This window comes from Mangifera indica, chromosome 19 (genome assembly GCF_011075055.1).
Source record: "Mangifera indica cultivar Alphonso chromosome 19, CATAS_Mindica_2.1, whole genome shotgun sequence".
Lineage (NCBI taxonomy): Eukaryota > Viridiplantae > Streptophyta > Magnoliopsida > Sapindales > Anacardiaceae > Mangifera > Mangifera indica.
The window spans coordinates 6,107,644-6,129,690 of record NC_058155.1 but is presented as its reverse complement, the minus strand read 5'-3'; the positions used below and the strand labels follow the sequence as shown (position 1 = coordinate 6,129,690).

Below are 22,047 nucleotides of genomic sequence, written 5' to 3'. Positions count from 1 at the left end.
AATGACATTTCCCCTTCTAGGGTTAGTTTTAAAACTTCAACACTTCTCCAATGGTATCTCCTTTCTCTTTCTCTAGCGGTTGCTCCTTGGCCATCTCTCCCTCTGGCCGACAGTCTTAAACCTAATGGGAGAGACAAGAGATCTCGTCGTCGTCAGGAAAGACGAACAACTTTGTCTTCCTAATGAAGCTGAGAGTTTTTTCCAACATCAATCAATGTCGTCCAAGCTTCCAAACGGGAGAAGCTTGGCCGTCGGAGGGAGAGAAGACATCCGAAAATATTCATCATCACCGATGACATCGGATATCTGGAAACTAAACCTTAGGGGGGAAATGTCATTTTTTAAACTTAGGTTAAGGGGAAACTTTTACCTTTTAAGGTTTAGGGAGGGAAAAAGAAATTAAATTTTAGTTTATTTTTAATATTATAGATGAAATGATGATTTTGCCTTTAAAACTATTCATTTTAACCACCCATGGGTGAATGCTTAAGAGTTTTAAAGATAAGAGATGAAAACTTAAGAAAACAAGATACTTTAGGTGGGAATAAGTCCATTGGCCAATTTTTTATTATAAAGAGTTCTGTCATGATTGAATTTTATCATCAAAACACCATTCAATATCATTAAATATTTAAAATACAAAATAATAATTTGTTCTTATATAACTAGAAAGACGGACAAACTTGGCCATTTGTAGTATGAGGTAATCAAGTTCAGAAAAGGGAAATCTTAGCTTTGGTTGCTAGTTTTTCCGCTTACCATTTCCCTTGTTCTTTTTCTTAGGCTTTTTCTTTCCCTTCCCCTTCTTTTCAGTCTTCTGAGTGTTTTCTGGCGACTGGGAACCGGAGGCTCGATTAACTTGCAATGCCTCCTTACTGTCAGTGTTGTTTCCCTCATCACATTTTCCTTCTGATCCCGCCTCTGTTGCCTTGCCTTCAGTACTGCTATTCTGCTGCAAGAATAGCTTATTATTCAAGTGAAAATCCAACTGTAAAATCGTTTTTTGAAAAAAAAAATCTAAATCTAATCTTTTTACTTCATACTGCATTCAACTGATGTGAAAAAAGACATAGCATTACCTCAACTGTTGGGGCATTCAACAAAATGCTCTTTTCATCATCTGCATTTTCATCACATTTTGCTTCTGATCCCGCCTCTGTTGCCTTGCCTTCAGTACTGCTATTCGGCTGCAAGAATAGCTTATTATTCAAGTGAAAATCCAACTGTAAAATCGTTTTTTGAAAAAAAAAAATCCAAATCTAGTCTTTTTACTTCGTACTGCATTCAACTGATGTGAAAACAGACATGGCATTACCTCAACTGCTGGGGCATTCAACAAAATGCTCTTTTCATCATCTGCATTTTCTATCAATGCCTCTATTGTTTCTGATATATCTTCATTTATGGTCTGAGCAATTGAATCCTTATCTAGAAGGATGGAAGATTTTGAAGTCGGAAGAATTGAACCCTTTTCTTTCCCACGACAGTCTAACAGAGATACATTCTTGTGCAAACTAGCAGCTTCCAGTTTAGTTCCAGAATGGCCTTCAGATTGTGGAAACATGACACGTAATATCTCCTTATATTTGTTAGCTGTCATGTCAACAAAAACTGCATCTCGACACTTAAATCTTGAACAATTTTCCCCCCAACTCACAATCACAAGAGGATTCTGGATCCTCTTGAATGCTTCGGCAATCAGATCTACATTATGAGAATTATGCCTCCATCTTCTGCGAAGTAAATTACAAAATTCCGGAGGCAGTTTGTCATAGTTCCTGTTGAGCAAGTCAAAGAGCAAATTTGCATAGTTCCCAAAATTCATATGAAGCAAACACACTATCACAACCAATCTCAAAACTACAAGTGAATGGTAGTGATGCACATGATTTGGATGTGACTTTTTGATCCACTCCATTGTGTCATTCCGGCTGTGAAGGAACTGTGAAACAATGCCGACTACAAATTTAAGTATATCTCCAAAGGAAAATTGCACATCAATCTTAAAAACAGAGGGGGTGTTCCCCTCCTGGTAGATGAGCAATTCCACAAAACATGACTGTGTGGTTAAGACGAACCCCTGGACGCTGGATAAAATAATCAGAAAGCGCTCGAGAAGATACAGAAAATTGGACGGTGATATATAGTCTTTCTTCCATTCGGTTTCATAAATATCTTTCAGTGCTGCATAGAACTTCTGAACAAGATCAATGTTATTGCCTGGGCCAACAGTTCCAGAAAGACTGAGGCTCTCCAAAAATTCCTTCCATGGTTTATTTTCGTTACAACTTTTTGCAACATTCTCAAATACCTCTTTGCTTGGCTTACCAGACCCCAGAATCATTACTGCCGTGCGTCCAATTTGCCCATAAGATAGACACCCTTTCAAGCCAATATTTTGAAAAATAACTTCTTTTATCATACTCCTACAAATCTCAGTTCTTCTCACATAAATCAAGTCCCCTTTCAACGATTCTCGCCAGTCTAGAGGAAATATGAAGTCAAAGAAACGCCACATTGATTGTTCAGCAATACTTTGTAGTGAATTAGTATCATGATACCTGTGTTGCAGAAATTTGGAGTTCAAAAGAGATTTTGAAACCTCAAAAATGTAAGAAAAAATTCTTACTTTGCAGAGCATGGATGATGAATTCTTAAATGACTGTTTATGGAAGGTATCCAGATATTCTGACACCCTTTTACCAACAAACAGTAACTCTGAACTCCAATAATGCAGGGCAGCTGAGACAAGCCTGCTGACATCAATCAAAACCAACTTCTCGCTCTGAGCACATCTTTTGTCCACCTCTCTAATCCAGTGTGCATTTGGGTTCAGCAAAAGATACTTGGTACCACGACTGCTATATTGCTTCCATATACCAAGATAGTTCACACAGAAGTCTCCATAACTTCTGTAGTCATTAACATCTTGTGTTCGCAGATCTTTGAGGTACTCAAGTATTTTCACTATCATATTCTTCCAGTAATTCCAGAAGTAGACAAGGGTCTCAACAGAAACCTGGTTCCTATGAATTATGTCCTCTGAATATGCTATGAGATCAGAAACCAATTCGTCTTCCCAACCATATTTGGAGGTACTTAAATGAAGATGGAAATCCAGAATCTTTCGAACAGTTAATATTTCGCCTCTTAAACTCTGACATCGCTTTGAAGCATTTAATTGTTGACCAAGCAACAATAGGTTGCACTGCTCATTTGATATAATGTCAGCTTCAGTTTGAACAAATTCAGAAAATTGGTTCGAGTCTTTCTTTGCCAATGACTTGGCTTTTCCCAAAAGCTCCTCCTTCTCTCGAAACTGCTTCAAAGGCCAGCCTTTGCTCCCAGATGACCATAGAGAGTTGGAAAACACATAATTAAGAATGAGTATAGATGCTTCTTTGAAATTCCCAGCTTTCTGAAGCAAATCACTTGCGCGGAGAATATCTCCTCTTGTTTTTGCAATATTTGCAGCGTCCAGGAAGTTTCCTGATTCTTCTTCCAGAAGTATAAGTTCAGCAAAGCAATCCAATGACTTCAAAAAGTTACGTTTCAAATCCAATGACTGGAAGGCTTTCACAAATTTCATCATGGACTTGCTATCTTTATGCTCATGATAATGAAAAGCACAGCTCTCCAGAAATTCTTGTTCAATGTTGCTTATTTGTTTGATTCTTTGGACAAGATCAACATCGTTACTGGCATGTTGTTTCCAGTAATATATGTATTGCAATCCAACATCAAAAAGCTTTCCTTTGGAGCAAACAGTCAAGCATTCTGCTAAAAAATTGCCCTTGGCATACACCTTTGCAGCAAGCTCATGGCGTCCAGCCAGACAAAAACATTCCCCAGCTCTTTCCAGCTCTGGTTCCTCACATTTCTCCAAATAAATCCTACCTGCAGGAACAAAAAATTTAAGTCGTAATGTCACATTTACTAACCTAAAAGTGAAATAATATTATCATATCTAGCACTTTTCACCATTGACTACTATAACAAGGGCAATAAGTTCCTGGAGAAAAGAATATTTGGCAAGGAAGAAAATAATTGCAGTAGGTCGCACTCCGCTTCAACTGAAAATAGGTCTCCAGTCACTTTTTGGAGGCTCATCTTTGAGAAGATGGAACTAGCAATAAAGAAAGCTTCTATACTCATTTCACAATAAACCTTGTGATAAAACTGCAACAATTTTACAGTAGAATCAAACCAAAACCTTCTTATAAACACATACTGCATCTGGGGAACATCAAAAAGAAATCTATGACCTATTCTCAACAATAAGAATGCTTAATATATCAAATCCAGATGTCACAAAATATATCAACAATAAATCATCAGATAGGAGAAACAAAAGATAATTTTTAAGTTTTCACAGTAATGATAATTAAGTAAAGAAATATATCAATAAAATTGCAGCACATAAAAGCAGCAAGAAATATTCCATATCAAATAATCAATATCAAATTCATACCAGCTCTTTCATACTCCCCCAACTCATAAAAACATTTGGCGGCTGAATCAGCATTGTTTATAGCTTCAAATTTTATAGCAGCTTGCCTTAGTTTGATATTAGCCTCCACAGGGTTTAAACTGCGGATGCGGTCAGCATCAGCTTTAAGGGCAGTAGCTTTACACCTTTCCACCCAGTATAAATCTTTAGCTCTTTCGAAGCAAAAAGTTGCCTTTTCATAATTACATTCATGAAATAGCTGGAAATAAGAAATAATTGACAAAAGAAGAAAAAACAACAATCAGCATCACCGAGAAGGTACAACCTTCCTAACATGTACACTCCTACCACAACAGAATATGAATGTCAAATGGCTACAACGATAAAAATAATGATGACAGCAATTTTCCCTATACAGTGTAATGAGACACTCTAGATATGAAGGTCAAATGGCTCAGCTAGGCAAAGGGTACCAGAATTGGATAGATGAAAATAATAAAGAATATTGTTATGTGCCCCAAAATATGACAGAACAATATACAAAGGTTTCCCTATTAAAAATACGCCAACAGAAATAGATAATAGTGATGATAAAAATAACTTGGAAAAGTAAAATAAACCTTGAGTCCCTTCAATTTCCACTCCTCTGGGGTGCTCACAACTTGCATTGCATGCACAAATGAATCATCCAACTGTTTGACTTGAACAAGAAATTTCTTCTTCCAATAGTCAAACATAGGTTTTGAGACATCCTCGTTATCCTCCCAGATCCATAACCTTTGTCTTGTGCGAGTGATGGCGACATACAGTTGCTTCAGTTCAGCACACAAGATGTTGTGTTTAGCTTCACTGAAGCTTGGGAAAGCACTAGGTGATGTGGAGTCAAGCAAATTTTGTTCCTTCATATATTCATAAATCACTCGCCATTGATTCTTAAGATTTGACGAACCAAAAAAGTTGTATAAAAGTACATCCTATGAAGGAAAATATTCAAATCATTAAAGAGAAAATTAGGATTCATAAAAATTACTGATGAATAGAATAAAGACCCGGATAAATGAAGAAATTTTTTTTAAGACTAATCAATTCAGCAGTGTTTAGTAATCAAATCCCCTCCTCATGTATTTTGAAGAAGTATTTAACTATAGATAGAAGATCAATAGTACATTTCACTAGGAATAGTTCCCAGAAGTCAAAATTTTATAATACAACCTGCATATCTATCTTACATTGCCTACGCTGAAGATGAAATAAAATGACAGTTAAGAGAAATAGTCTGAAACTACAAGTTTTAAAGTTTTAATTAGATGATAAATGACCAATTCAGTGATAAGATCAAAATAGGTTAGAAGAGCACTTAAGCAAATAGCATGAAGAACAATATATTAAAAGCAAACTCTTCATTGATTACTTCAACAATAACAAAGACTTTTAAAGAAGAATGAATTACCTTAAATTCAAGGCCTTTGCTCTCTACTATTGTCAAAACAAGAGCTTGATTCCCGACGTAGTCAGAAATATTCTTCCGAGCATTGTCATCCCGTACCAATATTACCTGATCCGCTCCAAAACCAACAATGGCACCAGCAGCATTTCCAGTCTTTCCAAAAATTTTTATGATTGCATTTTCATTATTCTCAGATTCAAGCAAAATTGGAGATTCCCCATATATCATACTGGTCTCAGGGTTTAAAACATCAACAAAGCGATCAAAGAAACAGTAAAGGAGGTCAATGATGCTCTGAGCTAGCTTCAGGATACCTACATGGGTACGGAAGTTCTGGCTCAAATTAAGAATTTTTGAGAGTTGTCCTTTCTGTTCTTTGCCATCATGTTCATTGCTTCTTGATTCCATGACAAACCTCTTGTAGAACAAAGATCGTATATCTTCAAATTTGAAGTCAACTCCCCTGGCAATTGTTTGTGCTGTATCACCAGAAAAAACAAATCCCTCTTCCACATTTTTGCATATATATTTGAACAAAGCAATTTGACTCACTGTAAGATCCTGCACCTCATCAACATAAACAAAATGAATTTCATCTCCATGATATTTTCCCTTTTTAAGTCGGTGATGAAGATCAATTACTAGATCAGCCAAATCAAATTCACCATTCGCCATCTTCATTTTCTCATAGTTTTGAAATATCTTATATATCATCTCCCTCTTCAGTCTATTTAAAGTGGAAACTCTACCCTCTGATAATAGGACGTAATCTTCTCGACTCAGTTTACCATCACTAATCTCCATGGATTGCAAGCCTCCTTTTATGTAAGATATAATCTCAATGAAAACCCTTGAAGAATCGAGTTTCTTCGTTAGTTTTTCATTAAAATGTGGCCAATAAAATAAACTAAACCTGTCATAAGTAACTTCCTTTGTCCTCATAATTGAATATAAGGAAACTGATCTTAACCTTTGACTTAGAGCATCAGAGTGTTTCCTTACGTCATGGAATCTGTCGAAATATGAATTGCCGATTGTTCCATCTAGCATCATCAAGAACTTATGATACGTTAAAACAAGAGGGTATGACTTAGATGGAACGTCTACAAAAGAATTTGGAATATCTTTGAATTGTGCCCCATCATCAATATCATCCATGTCTAGTAAACTGCCTTCTCCTATAAACTTCTCTCCCAGGGTAGAGCTGCATGCATAACAAGTAACATCATTTAGCCATTAACAGTCATCCATGTAGCAAATGCAAAATATCTATTAAGATTCAATGTCTATACCCCATTCTTAAATGGACTCGGAAAAATATGAATATAAAAACACGATGATAGGTGTTGTTTTCAATCAAATTGAAGAGAACAAATGTTCTAAAAGATAATTAACATTAAATGAAATAAGAAAAACAGAATGCAAGAGCTATCTTTATAAAAACCCACAAACCTTTTCAAGTGAGAAATGTGTTGCTTTACAGCAAAACACAATTTAGGACTGACTGTCACGAAAAGTTGGCGCAAGATATTTAGTTTCTTCTCTCCAATAACCTTCTCAACATCATTTTCCTGAGTAGTATGCAAATGCTTATGATAATGATCTCCATAGAATCCTTCTGTTGCCGTGTGATGTAGTTTTTCTTTCTGAAATAATTTCATGGTCAACACAGTAGTTTTCCCTGTACCTGACCTACCAAGTATAAAGGTGCTTCTTGGATAAAGAATCATCTCCAACTGTTCATCCGTTACTTCAAATGGAAGATCCAATTCTCTACCATCACGGTCAGAAAGCAAATGGCTCACAATACCTGATGATAAAGCGTAGAATTTCATTAAAAGCAAACTTTCAGCCACATTTGAATTCTCTACATAACTCATACTGTCTAAAGGAGCTCCACTTAAGTCACTTCCACTCTTAATGTCAGCAAGATTCCTGATTCGAATGATTTCTGAAGAGACTGCCCAAGTCTTGGGAACTTCCAAATTCCTAGTCAGAAGCAAAATAATAGATAAATAAATAAATGAAGCTGAATGAAATTTTTTCCTTCAGTAATAGAAACAGAATTGGAAAGAGTAGACAAACCCTTCAATATATTTCTCTTTGCAACGGTTGATGTAGTCATCAGTGTACCTGACAAATATATCATCCAAACGTTTTACCAATTTTGGAACATCCTCCAAAGGCAATATATCCCAGACTTTCAAAACTTGGATGTACATTGATTCCTTCACTATGTCAACAGTGCAAATTGTATATAGACCTTCAACTTTAAATTGCTTAATAATGTGCAAAGAGCTTTTGCAAATAGTATCTATGTTCCTTCTCTTAGGTCGCCAGCCAGTTGAAAGTTTCATTAGAAGGTTGATAACCGACTTCTTGTCGCGGTCTGATTTCATTCTTTTAAAAGATTTCAAGAAGTTATCACTAAAAATAACCTGAGGAATAAGCGTCACTGACAAATATAAGCACTAACCATGGTAGGAAAAATTGATTGGCAAAGCAAGTATAGCTAAGGAAACAATATACCTTCCACTTTTGACTTCTGAAAAGTATACTGTCAGCATTCAGCAATTCATCCAATTCATTAAGCTCTTTTTTGGCCTCTAATATAGCTTTGGCCATATCCTTATCTTCATCAGCATTAAAGAAACAACAGCGGTCCTTAGCATCATGGATTAAGATTTCCCAAACAGATTCACCATGAGTTAAGGTTCTTTCATTCCCTAAAATCCATAAACAGTGCCTAGAGGGTATCAAAGGGACAGTAGTTATTCACTATAGTTAGTAAAATGAACCAAACACAATTCACAATGCACAATATTTACATATATACCTGGCCCTCGTAAGTGCAACATTGATTCTCTGTGGCTTGGACAAGAATCCAATGGATCCACTTCTGTTGAATCTCACAGTCGAAATTATAATAATGTCCTCCTCACCACCTTGAAACCCATCAATTGACTTCACTTTTACAGTAAAGTCATCACAGTTATCATACTTGCCTCCAAGTTTTTCTTGAATTGCTTGTACTTGAGCACCGTAAGGTGAGACTATGCCAATCCTCAGCTTCTGTTTTGAGTCATTCCAATCTGCATATTATGAATTACCATGGATATAATAAGGAGATTCAATAGAAGTATTTTTGGAATTTGGTCAAGTTGAAACAATTCATTTCATTTATATAATGATTTCATTTTTTAATTTAACTCTTTCTCTTCAATCATGTTTAACAAGTGATGCATAATACAAATTAGTACATGTGTGAGATATTAGGCAATAAATTGAAAAGAATTTGACAGTGTATAGCATTAGATATTAACAAGAAATCCGCACTTTTAGATTTCCTTTTGCATAATTGAAATAAAAGGCCATGTAAATGTATAAATTATTCTCAAAAAGGCTAGTTTCTTAAGTGCAAAATTATAGAGGATGATATTTATAAATTAGATGGCTCTACCAGTTACTAATTTGTTACATTAAGTGCCTGCTATAGAAAGGTAGGTTAAGCCACTGGCACTTGCAGTCATCAGTCAAAATGCCGACAATATGGAGCTAATGTTTTGTTTCTCAAAATGGAATATCAGAATTTAAATGAACGATATGCTATAGAGTAAGCTAAGAGATGACAAAATAAAAACTAATTTATTTCTTAAATGGTAATATAAACATAAGACTCCAACAACACATACCTTTGTACAGGTTCTGCAATATTTTCATCACAACAGCTACCTCAACCATATTTCTGCAGCTATGGCCAATAAACTCTTCTCTCCCTTCGAGAATATTGATGAAAGAATATGGACGGAATATTGGAGATCTTGGCAAAAAGACTTTTTTGTAGCTTTTTCTTTTAACATTAGGAGAATCGCAAATCTGGTTTTTATAAAAATATAAATTTGGGAAGTAGCTAATTGAGGGGTGCATCCGATACTGTGTATTGAGCAGGTGTTTAGAGTGACCCAATGAGCTCAGCCTCTCAAATAAGCTTCTACCGAAAGAAGCTTCATCAGAAACCTGAAAAAAAAAGCCGAACAAAGGAACTTAAAAAGTAAAGCAAAGGCCAAATACAAAAACGTCCCCAGAACTGTTGAAATAACATAAACCATACCTTGCTATTAACCGTTGCTGGCAATTGGCACTCATCCCCAATGAGAATAGTGTGATTTATGCCGAACAGTTTCAGCGGTATTGTCGACTCACTTTCTCTTAGTTGTGCCGCTTCATCAATGACCAGAATGTTCAGTGGTTCCATGTCCACATAATGCAGCTTAAATGAACTAGAGGCAGTGCAAAATATTACAGAAGCTGTTTTAAAACAGAAATCTTTTAATGAATCTTCGTTCATACCACTTGGAAACTCAAGTTTACTTAAGGAATCATGAAGATTTCTTAAAACTGTATGGCATTCACCTCTCCTTTTCTGCAACAAGTAATTTCTATGCCCAGGTGATGAAAAAAACTCTTCAGCTACTGAATGTGAAAAGAGCTCTTGGAGCTCGTCAGAAACTACATTTTTTTGAAACAACAAAGTTTCGAAAGAATCAAGTAAACTGATAAGATCTACCATATTTTGAAAATTACTTTCCAAAATGAAACTTTTGGGTATATGAGTGCAGAAGATATATAAACAATTTCTAAGAGGAGTGGCAGTATGTTTAAATCTATCTCTCACAAATTCAAGAAACGAATTAAACTCCTCATTGTCACCTTCCATTTCCATATTCCTGTAATTCTCTTTGACTTCATTTTTGTCAATGCTTTCTCTCTTCTTTATCAATTTATTCTCCAAGAAAATGTGATACTGAGAAACACAATCTTCAAGTAAATCCATCATGGATGAGAAGCAATGCCTCCAGCCAGTCAGCATACCAAAACACTCTGAAAGCCTTTTAACACGATAATCCAGATATATTTCTTCTATTTCTTGACCAACTTTGAGTCTCTCCTTACTCCCAAACAAGAGAATATCTCCAAGAGGAAGCAACAGAGTCTCACTTCCATAGTCGTCAGTTTTAATCGATTCTTTCAGCAGCTTCAGAACACGAGAAGCAACTTCAGTAATTGCAACATTTGTCGGGGCACAAGTAAGGGTTCTGCATTTTGTTTTCAACAGCGTAAAGAGAAGTATACTAACAGCTCTAGTTTTCCCTGTTCCAGGGGGACCCCATATAAGTTGCACAGAGGACTTGTGATCACAACGCACTCCATCAAGACAGGCAAGAACTGCATTCAATTGTGAATCATTCAATGTTGACGATAAACCACTACCAAATCTCTCATATAAAATGCCCCTATTCAGTTCAGAACAGACTTGGCAACTTTCCTCCAACTGTCATTCAACATGCAAATCTTAATCAAAAACTACACAATGTATTTCAGCAAGAATAAGTACAGTATAAGTAAATCATCTTCAGAAAACTTACCACAGAATTCCTGCGTAAAACTTCATTGATAATCTTCAAATTTCGAGACATGTTCAAGGATTTCCATATTCTTCTGTTAGTAGTAATATTTGCCAAGAAAATCACAAACAGTGATTTCTCCCCATCAAACTGCTGGATGCTTTTTGAAGCCTTCACTTTAAAGTAAGTAGAAGTGGTATCGTTATCATTTTCATCATCATCCCCTGCGATTTTCATGACTGATAGAAAAGACCACATTCTACCAACCCTCTCCAAGTCGGAAATAGTTTCAGGCTTCGCATCTGCTAAAATTAAAATATCCCCCGGCAAAGTTTTATAAGGCTCTTTACCATTGTTACTGAACCTGTTCTTCCAGCAATCAATCTTAACATCATGTAACTCAGGTCCATGGGGCCTGAAATCATCCACCTTAGCATAAGGTGCGCTTGAAATGGTCTCCATGGGTGAAAACAGTTGTGCTCGTGTTTCTTCCAACAAAGGATAAACAAATGATTCGAAATACTGAGTGACAGACTCAAATGATTCAGGAATTTTTTCCACCTGAAAGGAATAAAACAATTACTCAATTCAGAAATAAAATATCAATTAAACTATTTTCAGCCAGCATGAACTTGAACATAAGATGAAAGCACTAGAAAGTAAAGAGAAGTCTCATCTAAAGCTTGTTGCTGAATGAGATCAACCGTCGCCCAAAAAAAAAAAAAAAAAAGAAACAAACTACAAATATTTCTTTATTAAAATTTATTAGTTTCTGAAAATGAAGAAGGGTAAAGAAAGCAAACCTTATGACTGAAAAGATTTTCATTACAAATGTCATCAAAAGACCAAGAAAAGAGAATATTAATGAAGCCATCGTTATGATTTTGAACTCCTCTCTTCTTGCTGCTACTACTACCTTCACCTTCCATCATCATATCCACTGATCCTTCTTCTGAGAATTACACAGTCAAATGAAGTAGCTTTACTAATGAGAGGCAACTAGCTTACTTCAGTAGGAAGAAAACACCATGCAAATGCAATGAAGAAACAAGGAATCTATAGTACTTCCACTTGAAAAGCTGCTAACACATTTAACATTGTCTTTTGTTTGGCATATCAGATCACACCTTGAAATGCTTTTTAAAAGCATATTAAAGAGCCCAAAAGTCATTCGCTCATTTATTCCATTCCCATTCGGCCGTTTGGTGTCTCAAGGAAGAAAAGAAAAGTCTTCAGTCTCCTCTTCATGACGTCGCTCCCCTTCTCAACCAAGTTGTAATCACCGTACGGACAACATCTAAGTTTCTTCTGTGGTTTGAAAAAGAGTTTAAAATGTGATCACATTCTTTTAAAAGTCAAATAAAAAACGGGACTTTTTATAAAGAGAAAAAGTGTTGATTTATTAAAAAAGAAAAAGGAGAAAAGACTTAACGCGTGGGTAATTTTGTCTGTGTTGATCCCAGTCCTCACTAATTTTCTTAGTAGCAAAGAAAATTTATTCGCAGCCCAAGAATGTACATTCAAACTAAATATTAATATATGTTTACCAATGATATGTTAAGTGATTAAGCATAAATTTATTTCTAATAAAATCATAGTTATCATATAAATTAATATCCATTCTTAGTGCAAATTATTTTATTGAGAAAAAAAAAAAAAACATTTAATGTCACCCTAATGATCTCCATTATAATTTAATGAGATATTATACCTACTAAGGTGGGTGAAAGGAAGCATGATTGCTAGTATTTTATAGGGGTTATTAATTAAATATTTATATTTGAAGGGAATTATATGAAAATAATTAACAAATCTAATCTTATGACTGTCATTGATATAAATATGAATATGAATATGAACTTCAATTGTGTTATCTCTAAAGTTATGATGATTTTGTGTTGTTGTGTTGGTTTATTATTAATATATATATTATTGAAGGTTTAGGGGTGGTTAAAAGTGGTATGATGTGTTATACATAAGTTTATAAAAATTTTGATTCTATCAACATGCCTTAGAGAGTTGTTTCCATATTTATATCAGTGACAGTCAATTGTTGATATAAATGTGGTATAATGTGTTACACACAAGTTTCCATATGCGGCTACCAAGTATGTGGGTAATGGATGTACTATCAAAGTTGAATACGCTAGTGATACATCATAAGTTATGGTGGTAACAAGTACTAGTGTATGGTGGTTGCAATGTCAGGGAGCATTATTAGACCTATCAAGAGGCTATGTCAAAATTGGCACAACTTATTGTGTCATGGGCCATGTCAGGCCAAGGTTCAAAGAAATGCAAACCTTAGAGAGTTGTTTCAACCCATGAAATTTGAAAGCTCAAGGCATGGCCAACATGGTGGGTCATGCCTTTATGGACTTTTTTGTGGGCTAGTTTGCCAAAATTATCAACCCATGAAAATTTATTTTTTTGTAGTAGAATTATCAGGTAAGTAGGATTCTCTCAACCCCTTATATGGATATGTGATTGTTGTGGACTAAAGAATTTACTCGTTGCCATTAGTTGATAGAGGATTTGATGGGAATCAAGGATTATTAAATTGATGTTTGTTATTGTTGCTTAATGAATGTTATGTATTGCAAATATGATGGTGATAGGATTCAGTTTGTTAATCATGTGTTTTGAAGGATTATGCGAAAGTTTTTATATATGTATGTTAGAGATGATTTGGACTACAGTAAACATTTCCTATGCATTCAGGTTAGTTCAAGTTAATTCAGATTATTTTCGTGTAAACCCTAAGATGACTTTATTTTGTTTTGAGTTTTGTCAAGTTGACCCGAATTCACATTCGTGTAAAAAAAAACTCAACCCTAATATGATGTTTTTCATATCATGTCAAGTTAGATTAATGAATTGTATTAAAATTGTCAACTTTAATATTAATACTATTATAATATTTGGACAATATGATACAATACCTTTTTGACAATTAAAATTAATGGATGATTTTGACAAATGGGTGGAAAATAGCTTTTTCAAACTTAAATGGTGGGAATTGTTATTTCATTAAACCTTGAGAGGGACATAGTCATTTGCCATAATAATTTACCATTAATAAATTTTAACATTTGGGCAAAATTTTCAAATGTTTAGAATTCTTTGTTATCTTTTTAAATATCTATAATATATTTTGAATAATACTACTCATCCTAAAAAGCATATGAAAAATTCATATATCAAATGAAGTGTAACTATTTGTGGCCTTTATATATAAATAATTAAAAACAAGAGTAATACTATCCATCTCAAATTTTCATGCCCAAATGATGTATCACTTATGAGAGCTATTATATTTTGTTTAAAAGATGATATACATATGGTGACATGTTATTTATAATATAATAAAATAAGATTTTGCTCAAAATCTTATATTTATATATTTTCTTATGCAATGAAATATATTATAAAATATTATTTTCAAATTAAAATTTGTTTCAAGTCTTTCTTGGTTGAAGACTTGTTGAAACAAATGGATTTGCATACTACATGAGACAAAAGATTTTCTCTCAAAGAATTTTGAGATGAAAGATATGAGACAAACTTTTTATGTTATCGAAATAGAAATATATAGAAAAATATCATTAGAAATTATAAGTCTACTTTAGAAAGTATATATAAGTACAATTCACGAAATTTTCAATGAGTAAACGTTCAACCGTGGTTGTTTCCATAAAGAAAGGTGATAAATTCAATCTCAGGCAATGTCCAAAAAATGAACTAGAATCAAATAAAAAAAAAAAGGAATCAATTCCTAATGCCTTTGGAGGTTAAATGTATCTATAGACTTGTACAAGATCAAATATAACTTTTGAAGTAGGAATGTTGGGCATATATCAAAGTAATCATGGAATTGATCATGGGAAAGCTACAATTAACACTCTTAGGTATATCTCAAGGGCAAGATGGTCTTTTTATATGTATTTTTGGATACATGTATTTGAAACATAACTTAAGAGTATGAATATATGTTTATTTTGAAATGTTAAGTAGGTGAACGTTTGCGCATGAATAATGCATGTCCATTCATTTGATTTATCGCGTGACCATGCATGCTTAATATGCACACCTATGCAATCAGTTATCTCATGAGAGTTTATAAAAATTTTAAGATTGTTATCCCATAAATCTTCAAGTTCCTCTTACCTAGTTTTCTTGCTAAGTAAGAAGAGAGAGATTTGACGTGCTTCTTTCGACAAGCAGAAAAGGATTTTTGGCTATTAGCTAACTAAGGAAGAGAAGGCTTATCGGTAATGAATCGTCTAGTTATTAAAGTCCAAGTAAGTAGTATTACTTTATTTCTATTTTTGTAAAATGTAGTGCTGATATGATCCTTGGATGATATTTCATGGTTTGGTGTGCTGATATGATCCTTGGATGATATTTCATGATTTGGTAAACTGAGAAAGAGTAGATGGTTAATTTCCAAAAAAAGAAAATTACAAAAAACACAAAAGGGTATATGGATTTATGTGAATGTTTATGCACATATGGGTATAAAGAATTAAGTATTATGTTAATCCATTATGTTGAATGTTGTGGTATTTTTGGTGATTTTATCTATTTAAATTGATCATGAACAATTATATAAGTCAAAAGGTTAAAGTCTGTAGTGAGTTATAAGATAGACGTGGGAAGTTTGATCAAATTTGATTGGTTATGTACATGGTTTCTGTGATAAATGTGTTGTTTTGGTATGTTGTATTTAAAACTTATTTTATGCATCATAGATGTTGGAAACCCAATGAATGTATGTTCAAATGACACTTGGATCTATACAACAAAATCAACAAAGAAGTATTAAGATAGAAAAATACTCAAGTGTATAACAACTTTTCTCTATCTTAAGGTTAAAACAGATGAATAGTCAAATAGAATTCAGTCGACTAAATAACCTTGAGTTTATGTGCTTAAAAGTTAAACATATCTTGATCAGGAAAAGACTCAAATGCCTATTTTAGGGAAAATTACAGAATTGACGTACAGTAAAAAACTTTAAGACACATATATCTTACATTATGTGTTGCATCAACATAATGATTATAGAAAATGGATAAGAGATTATGTACGAGATTAATAAGGCAAATAATAATACGATAAATTAAGAGAAAGAACGTGCATGATTTATCTCCGTTAACTTAAAACCAAGACTATGTCAAACAAGGGCAATATTACCATTTTATTTAGTTTATCAAACTTTCTTTAAAAATAAAAATAAAAAGGTAAACGATAAACAATGCACAAATACAAAGCTTAATACGATACATATGCATTTTATTTAATACGACCTTGTCGGAACAAGGGGATTTAGTAAATAGAAAGAAACTACATGACATTATTGGGACCATGGAAGACAAGTACAATTACCAACCACTGGAATCATACAAGCAAGATTATATTGTGAAGTAATATTCCATTTGCATTGTCTGCAGTCATCTATGTTCAAGTCGAAGATCTTGACGTTATGGTTCTAACTAGAAAATAGAAAACTGCAATACAACTTAGTTGGTGGATAAAACCCATCTCGAAAATGATAATTCATTGTCTCACCTTTAGCAATAATGTTATGAATGAGCGATGGATGGCGCACCCCAGAAACGAGTTTGCAATCTGCGATAATGCTCTCACCAGTAGTTTCCAAACCAATAAGGACACTTACAGTTCTGCTAGGTCAATGGAAAAAAACAGCATCACACATAATCATGTATGGAAGTAGCAGAATCATGAACAAGATAAGCTTGTTGAATGAATTCATGCTTGTTACTGATTATTACAAAGGGCAAAATCTGCAAGAATTTAGAGATGAATTTTGATCTTACTGAGGTTAAGAGAAAATGAAATAGTGAATGTAAAGTCTACAAAACAAAACCTTATAACAATGTTATGTCCATCTATACTAATTTATTGATGTTTATTTGACCACGTACTAAACTTTTATGGTAAATTTTAATGGAAAATAATTGTATGCTTAATTAGGCATTGGGCTTCCCCTTTAGTCAAGGCCATTATTGAATCCAAAACCTAAATTTTGTGTAGTCTTTGTTGTCTTTTCTAACCATAAATAATATGACCTTGAGATGTAAAGTAAATTACTATTTATCTCAAATTTTATGTCTCCAATGATGTATCATACAATGTTTTTAGACTTAAATTGAGTTTTGACCCAAGTAAAGGATTGGTCTGTAAGTTGATTGAATCGGCCAACCAGATACATCAATGATGTCAACATAATATAATTAATATTTTAAAATATGTTTTAGCTATATTAATGTCAACATGATGCTTAGATAATTTGATTTAACGACTAAATCACAATCTGATACGATTCACACGATTAACCTCAAGTTAATTTAATTTGATGGCTACAAAAAGTTTTAGCCATGTCCCAAGTTTGATTTGTCACTGATTTAGTCAAACTGATCAGTTTAATTTGAGTTTTAAAATATTAGTATCATGTATAAACATTGTTATATTTTGTTACATAATATACGTATAATAACACATTTTTTATGTGATCTTTTGAATATTTTTTGGATAAACAGGACTAAGCATTTTTTGGTCAAAGTCATGTACTTACATATCTCCTTTTGTATTGAAATATTATTACAAAATGTTATTTTCGAAATTAAAATTGTTTCAATTCTTTCTTTGTTTATGATACGTTGTAACAAGGAGATTTGCAAAATTTTCGCATTAGATAAAAACACTTTAACAACTAATTCCACCACCCACTATCAATAAACTCAGCTTAAATCAAAAAAATCTCTTATATATTGCAAAAAAGACAAACAAACAACTCTGAAATATGTATGAATTAAAATACATGCCACAAAATACTCACTAGATGCCAACAGTGGGTCTAATCACAATTCACAAACGTTTCTTGGGCAAAATGGCAAAGAACTAAGGAACCTATTCAAAGAATTCAAGAATTTCTTCAATATTACAATTCTAGAATGCTTTCAAATTTTCATAAACATTTGGAATTTGTTCTTCTAAGGTTTAAAATAATGTGTTTGTAGTACAAATACTTATTTTTTTCCATGTTAAAAAAAACTTGTATTAGCAAGTGAGAAATAGCAAACAATTTACTCTCAATGATCAGTTTAGTGTGAATCAAGTCTAACTGGCAAAATAGAAATTTAGAGTAGTATATATTATGTTCTTATTTATTGAGTGTTTATCACTCAAATTTTTTTATTTTGTCTTTTTTTTAGGAGATAAGATCAAGTGAAGGCTATGAAATGATGTGTTGACGAACATGAGTAACGAAGGGCTTTATATATATATATATTATGGAATTATTCATTTATATACCAAATTAATAAAATTAAATTATCCACATTCTGTATTCAAATAAACAATTTGGAAATTTGTTCCCTGTAGAAGGGACGTTGATAATGCAACCATTCAACCATGAAGTGTTTAGTCCATGATTGAATAATCATTGTAGCAACCTCCAGTACAAAAACAGTACTTTTTAGAATCAAACCGCAAAGGATTTTTGGCATTACATAATCAAACCAAACTTTCCAAGAAAATAAGTTCATTATTCATCAAATACGGATTAAACAAATCAATGAATTCAGATCATCTTATTGGTAATAGTACCTCCAATGTCGCTATAAATCTTCACATAATTATTTCTAGTCCTAATTGAATCCACATCTTGAGATTGAAACCCTTCAGATTTCAGCTTGTCTGCACAGTTATATGCACCATCATAAGCAACTAGAGCATCATAATTTGCGTACAAAGGATCTACTTCCAAGTCGCCCAAAGAAGCTTTGAATGCATTCACAGTATATTCATACTCTGAAACGCAGTACTAAAGTGCCAATTTCAGTCTTGGTGAAGATCTTTCCTTCTTTGCCATCACATCGATGTAGCTTGAGTTCATCAATAGAGGATAATTCTGATGAAAGAAATGGAAAATATTTGTGATATGATCATCAATAGAGGATAATTCTGATGAAAAGTCATTGAATTTCTGGGTGCATTCATGGTCAATTGCTAGTTGTTGCTTGAGTTAAAGGGCTAATGGATGTAGGGCTACATAATGTCGTTACGTAAAAATAAAAATTAGATGTCTTGACTCTTTAATGCAGAATCCAAGAATACATATAGAAATACATAGATATTTGGGTTGTATTTAGAAGGTTTTGATAACTTACTTTGTGATGTCAATATAAAATAATAATAAAGGAAAATATATTTTAAAAAATTGCCATAATTTGCTAATATTTAATTACCAAAATAACTTCTCCTAATCTAGATTCTCTTTTAATGGATACAAATTTATGATTGATAACAATATTTTAAAAAGAAGACAAACAAACAACTTTCAAATATAAATGAATTATCAATAAAATTATAGGTATGTATTTTTTGTATGTAGGTGATGAATCATTATATAATTGAATAATTTTAAATTAAATATAAAGTAATACTTAATTACATAATGATATATTATTTATGTATCAAAAGTATATACATATAACATTATTGATGAATTATAGCACGTCACATAATGCTTACAATATACCATAAGAGTTTCAAATTGGCAATGGGGTTAATTACAATTGGCCATGACAGTGGGTCATGCTGGCTCAGGTGGCCCATTGTGCCTAGGGACTGGGCTATGCCTAGGCGGGTTGGGTCAACCCACTTGGAGGATCAAGCTCACAGCACAAACTAGACTCTCTCCAGCCTTGGGGGCCAAGCCTTTTGAGACGGGTTGGGTCTAATTTTTTAAAATTTAATAAAAATTTTAAATATTATATTTATTTTAAAATTTTATATTCATTTTGAAGTTTGCCTAAACAAGAACAACACCTCTAAAAATTTGCTGAAAATGTCCCACCTATTTATACTTTTTAATTCCTTGATGAACCAGTCACTACAAAAAAAAAAAATTACATTAGTGAGTGAAAAATAACGGGTAGATACATATCTAATCATTATAAGTTCTATTTTCATGATTTTAGGGACTAATTATTTATACTATCATTAAAACGAATAATCATTTAACAACAATTGTTAACGACAAGAAATAAACTTTTAATAGTCATTTTTCTCTTATTAAAATTATAAATTTATTTAGCTTTAATAAGAGTATAAATAATTTATTGTCAAAATTGAAAAAAAAGTACATATAACAGCTAAATATTTATTCACTTGTTATTTCCCTCTTGTTATTGCAAGTTGTTTTTATAGTGCAGGAAAGATAGTCACCAGAAAGAGGTAATGTAGCTATAGGGATGTGACTGTAATTTTTTAAAAGATAAGGGGTGGTTGAATGAGCAAAAGAAAAAACCCTAATAGGAAAAAAAGTTATACTTTCAAAACAAAGTTAGAAAAAATTATCAATTTTTAAAATTAAACTACGAGCACTATCAAAAAAACTAATATTAGCAAAAAGAAAATAAAGAGTGAATAAATATCCGGTTATTATAAGTGCTATTTTTATGATTTTAATGATCAATTATTTATGCTTTTATAAAAAATAAATAAATTTATAACTTTAACAAAAAAAAATTGATCATTAAATATCTATTTCTCATCGTTAAAATATTTTAAAGACAAAAGAAAATTTTCTTATCGCTTATTGATATAAGATTCCTCGTTTAAAATATTACCCTGAATTTAATGACTAATGGTTATAACAACCTCATATATGCAAATAATTGTTATTGGCATTAAAAAGGAAAGGATTCTTGGCATTATATTACTAGACCAAAATTTCCAGGAAAATTATTTCATTATTCATCAAATACAGATTAAACAAATCAATGAATTCAGGTCATCTTATTGGTAATAATTTGTCCAATGCGACTATACAGCATCACATAATAATTTCTAGTATTAATTGAATCCACAACTTGGGATTGAAACCCTTTAGAATTCAGCTGTTCTCCACAGTAATATTGACCATCATTAGCAACAAACGCATCATAATTTGCAGCCTCAGGATCAACATCCAAATCCATCAAAGCCATTTTAAAACACTGCACAGTATCTTTATACTGTGAAACGCAGTACTCGAGTGCCGATTTCAGTGCTGGTGAAGATTTTTCCTTCTTTGCCATTGCATCGATGTATGTTAGGCTGCTTGTGGAATTAGATAGAGCCAAGTTTAGCTCGATCTTCGCCAACAATTTCTTGTTCCTTGCAGACAAGGCTTTAGGATCTAACATAAGAGCGGCAACACAATCGTTGTAATTTAAATGGCCCTCTTCGTTCGCTTCTTTGCAAACGCTATCGACTAAACTAGATGGATTGTGGGTGCTTGATGTCGGGAGGGCGAGAGCTGGAGAGGGAGAGTGAAGAAGTAAGAGGAAAGAAATGGAAACTACTTGTGTTATGATCATCAATGGAGGAGAATTCTGATGAAAAGTCATTGAAACTTTGGGTGCAAGCATGGTTAATTGCTAGTTGCTGCTTCACGTAAAGGGGCAAATGGATAAAAAAAGTACAGAAGTAAACAAAGTTTTGGCTTGTGTTTAAAAGGTTTTGAGAACCTGTCATATAGTGTCATTATGAAATAATAACAAAGGAGATGTATTGACTCTTTAATGCAGAATCCTAGAAAAGCAACCGCAAATAAAGTTTTGGGTTGTATTTAGAAGGTTTTTTGGACTTACCATGTAAAGTCATTATAAAATAATAACATACGAAATTTTTTAAAAATATTTCCCTTAATTTGCAAATTTTTAATGGAAAAA

The 22,047-nt window shown here is 33.0% G+C and overlaps 2 protein-coding genes across 6 annotated transcripts; both read right to left on the bottom strand.

Annotated features, from left to right (window-relative positions):
* Positions 1–557: 557 nt before the first annotated feature.
* LOC123203512 lies at positions 558–12,520 on the bottom strand. Of its 5 annotated transcripts, XM_044619887.1 has the most exons (15): positions 12,106–12,518; positions 11,324–11,863; positions 10,311–11,229; positions 10,009–10,205; positions 9,590–9,914; positions 8,734–8,989; positions 8,427–8,643; positions 7,983–8,335; positions 7,350–7,886; positions 5,901–7,101; positions 5,071–5,424; positions 4,472–4,709; positions 1,316–3,897; positions 1,080–1,187; positions 559–952 (listed from the first exon to the last, which is right to left on the bottom strand). In XM_044619887.1, the coding sequence occupies exons 1-15, from the start codon at positions 12,235–12,237 to the stop codon at positions 743–745; spliced, it is 8,169 nt and encodes a 2,722-aa protein (XP_044475822.1). In that variant the 5' UTR covers positions 12,238–12,518; the 3' UTR covers positions 559–742. The 5 variants fall into 5 exon arrangements, with proteins under 5 accessions (XP_044475823.1, XP_044475824.1, XP_044475822.1 ...); XM_044619885.1 differs by having other exon boundaries at positions 10,009–11,229; positions 12,106–12,519; XM_044619886.1 differs by having other exon boundaries at positions 560–949; positions 10,009–11,229; positions 12,106–12,517.
* Positions 12,521–18,908: 6,388 nt separating this feature from the next.
* On the bottom strand, positions 18,909–21,744 carry LOC123202866. The gene is made up of 2 exons (XM_044619017.1): positions 21,255–21,744; positions 18,909–19,138 (listed from the first exon to the last, which is right to left on the bottom strand). The coding sequence occupies exons 1-2, from the start codon at positions 21,742–21,744 to the stop codon at positions 18,909–18,911; spliced, it is 720 nt and encodes a 239-aa protein (XP_044474952.1).
* Between the last annotated feature and the right edge of the window lie 303 nt (positions 21,745–22,047).